The 9,683-nt window shown below is 33.0% G+C and overlaps 1 protein-coding gene across 1 annotated transcript; it reads right to left on the bottom strand.

Annotated features, from left to right (window-relative positions):
* Window positions 1-3,780: 3,780 nt before the first annotated feature.
* Window positions 3,781-7,941, bottom strand: eater (transmembrane receptor protein eater). Its single transcript, XM_077427046.1, has 4 exons — window positions 4,631-7,941; window positions 4,387-4,535; window positions 4,144-4,321; window positions 3,781-4,050 (listed from the first exon to the last, which is right to left on the bottom strand). The coding sequence occupies exons 1-4, from the start codon at window positions 7,927-7,929 to the stop codon at window positions 4,035-4,037; spliced, it is 3,642 nt and encodes a 1,213-aa protein (XP_077283172.1). The 5' UTR covers window positions 7,930-7,941; the 3' UTR covers window positions 3,781-4,034.
* Between the last annotated feature and the right edge of the window lie 1,742 nt (window positions 7,942-9,683).

Genomic DNA, 9,683 nt, shown 5'->3' with positions numbered 1-9,683 from the left:
TGCCGGAAAATGCAAATATCGGAAGGCAAAGATCAAAAATCGAAATATCTTAAGTCGAAAGATAAAAAAAAGGGTGCATGGTAAACGGTACATACTCACTTAATTTGCGCGAGCAGGATACAACAGGAACAAGAGGAACTGGCTTTTCCTCCCGTATTCTGCGGGCACACATTAATACAGGGGATTAATGTGTGCGCGGGATGATAATCAAGAAGGAAAATTCAATTAATTTATTTTTGATTTCCGAAATATTATTCGAATTACTACTAGTAACATTCCAATTATAACAATAGTCAAAAATACCATAATTAAATGTTCCATAGGATTTCATTTATCCTGCAATTAATACATATTTTTTTTACAAAAATTGTAAAATGTTTCTATCGTAATTACTATAGGTAGTATTTATAATACATATACTTTGATTAATTTGCAACGATTAAATCGTCGGCGCTAGGCTGAAAAATATTGGAATTGTACAATTTTCTTCAATCCAATATACACAGCAATAATATTTGACGTACTTACATATGTATAATAGTACATACTGTAAATATTTTATACTAAAAAAATAAAAATAAAAATCCAAACGTTCTGCGATAGCCGTAACACCATTAAAATACACGTAACACCATTAAAAATATTGTGATCGACAGTAATTGACTCATTTTCAAAAAAAGTTTTTTTTTAATTACAACCGATTAATACATATGTGATATAATATATAGGACTGTATCTGTAGATACATTGCAAGCAATGTTTTGACGATCGTTTATTTATCCAATTAATTATGTAGTTCTTAAAAAAGTGGGTGTCCATTTGTCTACATACCAAATTTTCCAGTGGCGTATACAAATAAAACATGTATGTATATGTATATATAAATTTTCATTGATGTATAAACCACGCAATAATACATTTTTCGCTTTGAAATAAATTATACATGAATATAAAATAAAATTAATTTTGCATTAGTTTAATTTCTATTGCATTCATTTAAGTTCTACTGTAAACTGTAATTTTATCTCAATATCCTTCACCGTTTGATTCTTTTGCAGTTCAAAAGATTGTTGTGTGATGAGCAGCATGGTTTTTCACCATGTCGTTCCACTACCACTAATCTTGCCTGCTTTTCATATTATACCATGTCTAAAGTTGACCGTGGACAACAAGTTGATGTAGCCTACTTTGACTTTCGAAAAGCATTTGATCTTGTCAACAATGACGCTCTTATGATCAGATTAGCTGAAGTGGGCTTTTCTCCACGTCTTCTTAAACTCTTTGCTTCTTATCTTAGTGATAGGAAGCAATTTGTTAGATATGGTATTTATGAATCTCCTTCATTTTTTACGCGATCTGGTGTAACTCAGGGGTCCACCTTAGGCCCTTTACTATTTACAATAGTCATTAATAACCTCCCAAAAGTACTACGCAATGCTTCATGTCTCTTGTTTGCTGACGACGTTAAACTATTCTTTGCTGTTAAGGATGAGAGGCAAGCCTCTCTCCTTCAAGCTGATATTAACGCTGTTTTAGAGTTCAGTTCCAGTTTAGGGCTTGAACTGAATACTAGTAAATGTGCTATTATGAGTTATGGACGTGCGAATTCGCTCTATTGTCACGGATATTCCATTGGATCCGTATTGTTGAAGCGCGTGGAATCAATGGTCGACTTGGGTATCACTTTTGATCCTCAATTCACCTTTCACAACCACATCAAGACAATCGCTGACGTTTCCTTTCGTCGACTTGGATTTGTCTTGAGATATGCTAGATTATTCTCCAACCCCTTGTCTTCTCGCTTGCTTTTCAACTCACTTGTTAGAAGTAAGCTAGAGTATAATGCAATTGTGTGGAATCCGCATGAAGCAAACTACTCTCTTATTATAGAAAAAGTGCAAAAAGCATTTCTTCGTTTTCTTTATAAGAAAGAGTATGGGTACTACCCATATCTCTATCCTACTCCTTTCCTTTTGGGCATGCTTGGGTATAATTCCCTTGAACTTCGGAGAAACTTCTCGTTAATTCGTTTCGTTCTCCAGCTATTGCGTGGTAATACGTCATGCCCGTTGTTGCTGGAACAGTTGGGACTTTATGTCCCTAATAATTATGTGCGTGGTAGACATCATCATTTAATGGTTGTACCTGCTGCTCGCACAGTTCTTTTTCGAATGGCTCCTATTCCAAGAGCTATTCGACTTCTCAATGAAATCGTTGCTGCTGTCCCTGAATGTGATATTTTCCACCTTGGGGAGCGTAGATTGTCGGATATTATCTTAACATATTTATCTGGTAACCTGCGCTCATCATTACTTTCTTAATTTGAATGTGATGAATGAGTGGAATCTTAATCTACTCTCTTCCATTTGGACCTCGCTGTGATTTTATTTTTTATTCATATTTTGTTTTATTTTATTTTATTTTTTCTTTCTCTTTTGTACATTTTTATATACTATTTTAATTTTGCTCAGTGTAAACAAAGAATGGGATTTATGGATTTTATTTTTAATTTTTACACTTTTGTTATTTTTTTTCTCTCTGAATGAGGTATTATTTTCCTTTTGTTACTTTTTTTTATTATTTTATTTTACCATGTTTTCTGCTTTTGCTTTTTTCCTTTATTTACAGTATACTTGTTTTTATATCATGTTTTTATATCTTTTTCAAATGTAGGCCATTGTGGCGCATTAGGTTCTTCCTGTAATGCCACAATGGTCCAAAACTATTAAATAAATAAATAAATAAATAAATTAATAAATATTTGGAATAAAGCTTTGTATCATTACGAGTATAATAAACCGCATACCTTTTTTAATGCCCTAAAACGCTAAAATGCAAAATGAAAATGCTAAAATTGACAAAAATAGATACCCAAAATACGGGTCTCTAGTGATGACATACAGAAATATGCAGAGAAATCGCATCACTTTCAATTGTTCGATGTTTTCGATTTTTTTTTAATTACATGAAGCTATACACAAGTTTTTTTGGTTTTATTATTTGATTTCACCTATGTTTTACGATTAAAAATGATTATTTATATTTTTAAATTAAGGCGAGATACGAATTTTAAAAAAACATGCAAAATAGGGCATTTTTCTTATATGTATTTCAAATGTCTCTAGCTAAAATAATATTACAGTATATATTTTTCTATGAATTAAAATACATAGGCAATGGACATATGACAACAATAAATAGTAATATAATAATTACTAGACAATCGTGTTGCTTCTATGATGGGATGGATACCTGCCGGCAGGGACAATACGACTTTTTGTATTTTGTATTTGTATGTATGCGAAACATGGGCATTGAATACGCATTGTCCAGAATGCTGCATAAGGTCCAGTGTACTCAAATAAGTGTGGAACGCCGTATGATTGGTATAATGAGAAGAGATGGGTAACGGAATACGTGGGTGACAAATACGATAAAGGTGGTTGATATAATGGTGAGAATGAAGAGATAGAAATGGCAACGGGTGGGTCACGTTTCTAGAAGAACGGAAGATATATGGACGGAAGAAGTGCTCGAAAGCTACCCGAGAGAATGTAAAAAGATTCGAGGAATGCCACAGAGGAGATGGATGGATGATATCAGAAAATGTGTGGGATGAGATGGGTGAGAGTTGCTCGAAACAGAGACGAATAGAAGCGTGTTGGAGAGGCCTTCATCCAACAGTAGATGGCGAATGGCTATGAATGATGATGATGATATACATACATACATAAATATTAAAAGTGGTGATTACGAGGATCAAATTAAAAGAAACAAATTAAATCTGAGAAAAATTTATTTACATATGTACATATGTACTTAATCACAAATCTGATTGTATGATAGTATAATACGATGAATAATTGTATTTTTTAACAACACTTTGTCAATTTCCAGAAATAATTTTATATATATGAACAAATAGATAATGATAAAAATATTTGTTTTTGACCATTACGATGACTCACAATAATCGCATGGTTTTAGCTAATTTTATACCGAAGACTAGGTGCGAGAATTTCTATGACATGTTTTTATGGCGTGCTAAAACTACATACATATATATATATACTTACAACAATACATGATAGCAAATTTTATTGGTTTAGCTTAATATTGGATAATTTTACTTTGATTTCTTACGAAATGTTTTTTGAAAACTTTGGAATATCATACGCATCATCTAATTTTGCTTCGACGCTACTGAAATTTATGTTTTTGAATGTGTTGTTATCAAATTCTTCAATTTCACTGTATATTGGATTATGAACATCATCGATATTAGTAGAAAATGTATTTATATTGATGCTCTCTAGTCCATCTACAAAAAAAATATATTATTTTTATCTTTATGTGAAAACAGTTCTGTAGATGTATAAATATTACCATTTTCATGGTTGCTGATATCTTGAGTTGCCAAGTCCAACTCATTTATCTTTGTCTTCCAAAATATTTTCAGTATTCCTAATAGTATTACTCCGACTATGAGAATTGCCAAAACAACGAAAATTAAATTCCACGGAATTTCTTTAATTCTATAATAAATAAAAATTTTATCGAAACAAAAAAATAGTTAAGTTTTTTATTATAAATAATAATATTCTATAGGTATATAATGAAGATATATTACTTTAATTCATTTGCGACGGTTGCATCGTGGGCTCCAGATATAAAAAAATTTGGAATTTTACAATTTTCTCCAATCCAATATCCACTGCAATGACAAATGTTAGGGGCTACACATATACCATTCACGCATTCTTGACAGAAAGGAATGCATTTATTTGCATTATTCTTTGTTTTAATGAACCCATCTTTACAAATGCAGCCACCTCCTATACAAAATGCATTCTCACAACCACCTTCACAAAAATCTATACATTTTCCAAGATCCTTACTCATTGCATAGCCATCAGCACAAATACAGATTTCGGGTGCTAAACATATCGCATTATCACAACCCTTCGAACAAACTGGTGCGCATGTGCCATTAGCCAACATCTCATAGCCCAAATTGCAAACGCAAACATCAGGGTCGGTACACTTTCCATGGATACAATTTTCACAGTGTGGTTTACATAATCCATTTATCCCGATTGAAAAATAGCCAGAATTACACGAACAGACGCCTGGAGACGAGCAAAATCCATTAACACATTGCATAGAACAAGAAGGGTTGCACATGTACTTGTTGGTAGCATCCAATGCGAATGTTTCATTGCACGTGCAAGTATTTGGAGCAGTGCACATACCATTGATGCACTTTTCACTACACACCGCTTCGCACTTGCTGAAATCTGCACTTTTTCTGTACCCTTGAAAGCATTCGCATACATTTGGTGCTTTGCATTTTCCATTTACACATGACTTTGGGCAATGTGGAACGCATTCATACTCATCGGTTAACAACTTATTATAACCAAGTTTGCATTCACAGACATCAGGTGCTACGCAACTACTATTGATACACGTTTTTTTACAATATGGTTTACATTTAAATTTGTCATCCCTATCTTGGACGTAGCCCAATTTACACTGGCAAACACCAGGAGATTTGCAGTATCCATTCGTGCAAGGTATGCTACATATTGGATCACAAGAGTATTTATTTGTTAGATTTATTTGGTATCCCTCGTGGCATTGACATGATTCAGGCTCAATACAATCCCCATTTTGGCATAAGGTTAAACAAGCTGCTATGCAAACATTGATAGATTCTGCTTGTAGCTTATATCCAGAAAAACAAGTACATGTGTCATTAGCAGAGCAATATCCATTGGTGCATCCACTCTTGCAAAGTGGATCACATTTATTATACTGCTCGGTATTTTGAATAAATCCATCGTTGCAAGTACACTCCTCTGGGGCTGAACAAAACCCATTACTGCAACCATTTTTACAAACCGGATTACACGTGTTCTGTAATTTTGAATCTTTTGTATAACCCAATTTGCATGTACATACATCGGGTGCCGTACATTCTCCATTTACACAATTGATTTTGCAAATCGGACCACATTTGTATATGTTATCATTATCTAAAATATATCCAGGATGACAACTACATTGTTCAGGACCGATGCATTTTCCGTTAAAACAAGGTTTGGAACATATTGGCTCACATATATTTTCATTATATGCGTGGAGTTTGAAGCCTTCGTTACAAGTGCACAAATCGGGACTTGTGCACTTTCCATGAAAGCATCCCTTTGAACAATGTGGAATGCAAGCATTGGAATCCTCAATATAGCCTACATTACAGGTGCACACGCTGGGAGCACTGCAGATTCCATTTATACAAGGTGCATTGCAAACTGGAGAACATTTGAAATCATCCTTGTTATCATTCACATAACCATCAAAACATTTGCAATAGTTCGGAGCCATACAATATCCATTGACACAACTCTTGCTACAAATTGGTTCACAAATATGGCTATTGTTAGAGCCGACTTTGTAGCCTCCGTTACAGGTGCACGTATTCGGACTCGTACACTTTCCATGAACGCATCCATTAGAGCAGTGTGGAATGCAGACATTAGATACTCTGGCATAGCCCAAATTACAGGTGCAAACATCAGGAGCGATGCAAACACCGTGTTGACACTCGCTACATATGGGATTGCATTTAAATGAATCACTTGCATCTTGACTGAATCCGACTAAGCATTGACAAGTTTCCAATGATTTGCAATAGCCATTGATGCAAGGTTTGTTACAAGTCGGTTCACATTTGTATTTATCATGAGAATTTAATTGATATCCTTTGAAACATTGACAAGTTTCGGGAGACGTGCAAAATCCATTCTCGCACCGCTTTGTACATACTGGCTCGCATGTGTTTGGTGATGGGGATTTTAAGTCATATCCTATTAAACATGAACAAATATTTGGTGCAGAGCAATATCCGTTTATACAAATTTTGTTGCAATGAGGTACACATTTATTAGGTTGATTTTTATCTGGAACAAAGCCATCGTTGCAAGTACACATATTTGGAGCCGAACAGATTCCATTTTTGCAACCATTTTCGCATATTGGGTTGCATTTGTTGAGCATAATATCATCTTGTTTATAGCCAGAATTGCAAGTGCAGACATCTGGTGCTGTGCATGTTCCATTTTTACATTCTAGTTTGCAATTTGGTTTGCATTTGAAAGGATTAATTTTATCCTGGACATATCCCCAGTAGCATGTACACTTTTCGGGACCAGTACAATATCCATTTAAACAAATTTTTGAACAAATCGGATTGCACTCATACTTTACATCGAAATTCAATTTGTAGCCGTCGTTACATGTGCATATTTCAGGTTCTGTGCACTTTCCATTCAAACAAGGATTCGAGCAACGTGGCATACACGTGTCGGAAATTTTATCGTAGCCCTTATTGCAAGTGCAGACATTGGGTGATGAACAATATCCATTTAAACATTGTTTTTCGCAGTGAGGCACACATTTTGCATTATCAACTGGGTCACTTTTGAATCCAGTATTGCAAGAACATTTTCCTGGAGAAACGCACTGGCCGTTCATGCAGCCATTTTGGCAAATAGGATTGCAGATGCTTGATACGTTTGAATTTTTTTCGTATCCCGCTTGACAAGAACACACGTTTGGATTGATGCAAATGCCGTTTGAACATTCAGGTTGACATACCGGTATACAGGTGATAATATCGCTTAAACTCAATTCATATCCAAAATTGCAAGTGCATGTATTTGGTCCCGAGCAATATCCATTTGCACATAGTTTTGTACATAGTGGAATGCACCCATTTCCACTTAGTGGACTTTTACTATAACCACTGTTACAAGAGCAAACGTTACGACCAACACAAATACCATTCAAACAAGATGGATTACATTTAGATTTACATGTTTTTTGAAATAAATTGAAAGTGTATCCAGGGCAACAGACTGGATACATTATTACGCCGAGTTTTCCCTGAAATAATTTTTTTCAATAATAAAAAAAAATACATATTGATGTGTTCTTCGTATTCAACAGATATTTATCATGTGATGTTTACCGCTTTTGTCAAGCCTCTGAAATTGAAAAAAAGCAATTGTCAAAATAAATCTCATATTGTATAAATACAAAAATACATATACATATGTATACATACGAGTTTATGTGTAAATCATGATTCCTTAAGTTTTTATTTACGTATTGAAATGTTTTATGGTTTCGGTCTATTGATTTCGTTTTCTTCAAAATGCGATACATTGTCAATATATTTTTTTTAAACCATCTAACATTAACTAATATATACATATATGTATATATATATATATATATATATATATATATATATATATATATATATATATATATACATATATATATATATATATATATATATATATATATATATATATATATATATATATATATATATATATATATATATATATATATATATATATATTAGTTAATGTTATAATATTTCAAATGATTATTTGTATAAATCCACTAGCTGTTAAATTTCAATTTAATGGTGTATATAATTCGATTTTTTTACATTAAATTAACCTTTAGACGCATAAACATGCAAATATACTAAATATATAAATTTAGATAATATATAACTTAGGAATTGTATTATTTACTATTTGGTGTAAGTCTTCATCTATTTTTACATACCTCCTTTACGTTTTTTATCAAGCTACTCTTTGACTTTTACTAGAAAGGATGACTCCGAGTACAGACTGCAGACACATTGAATGGCTAACAGCAAATTTTGCTTGTGCATAACGGAAAAAAGGTCTTTGTTCTTTACCTGTTGTAATTGAACTGTAATCGACTGCGAACTTTTCGAAGTTGTAACCGTCGAAAACATTTTTCAAGATTTGTATAATTTTTGACAAAAATTACATGAAGTTATTTTAGACAACAGTTGAGTTTTGACAGCTTTGATGTTATTACGAATGCTGTAGAATTCAATAATGCATTCATATTTATTTTGGGTAGATGTTTTACGAATAAAGATAATGAGTACCGTATTGCGATAAATCTAAGAATGTGTTCAAAACTAAAACGTGACTTTCCAACTCAATTTACCCAACTCAAGTGACGTTTTCACGAAAACCTAACCTTTTCATATCTAACCTGCTACCAACTTTAAGTTGAATTGTTTTTTCATTTGCAATATATTTTGACCAGATGGAATGTAATTCACCATATGAATCAACTCACCTAGGTTATACGGAATATATTCCAACTAGTCAAAATATATTACAACTGGAAGATACACTTCAACTTTAACATAAATACGTAGATATAAAATCAGTGGTTCCCAACATGGAGCGCACTTCCTACCAGTAATTTGAATGTGTTGGGGGGTGGGGGGTAATGAGGAAATAATTAATTTCGTTTACGACTCATTGTGTTCATTTACTATTCTGTTTTGTTGTGCGAACACTGTTTGACCAACAAATCTTTGGTAAAACTTTAATTGTCTTGAAACGCATTTCAAGAAAAAACATACAATTTCAGAATTAAGCAGAGAAATTAAAAAAAATATCAAAAATAAATTCATCGTTCTTTGAAACTTTTTTTAATGATATTTATCTTCTCATGGCTTAATATGGAAAAAATCATACCATAGGGGAGGATTTGCTTAAACCAGTTACATACATACATATGTATATAAGTTTTTCTCAAAACAGATCTAGAAAAAG

The sequence above is a fragment of the Arctopsyche grandis genome, chromosome 1, assembly GCF_051622035.1.
Source record: "Arctopsyche grandis isolate Sample6627 chromosome 1, ASM5162203v2, whole genome shotgun sequence".
Lineage (NCBI taxonomy): Eukaryota > Metazoa > Arthropoda > Insecta > Trichoptera > Hydropsychidae > Arctopsyche > Arctopsyche grandis.
The sequence above is the reverse complement of the archived record's forward strand: the minus strand, read 5'-3'. Positions and strand labels throughout refer to the sequence as shown.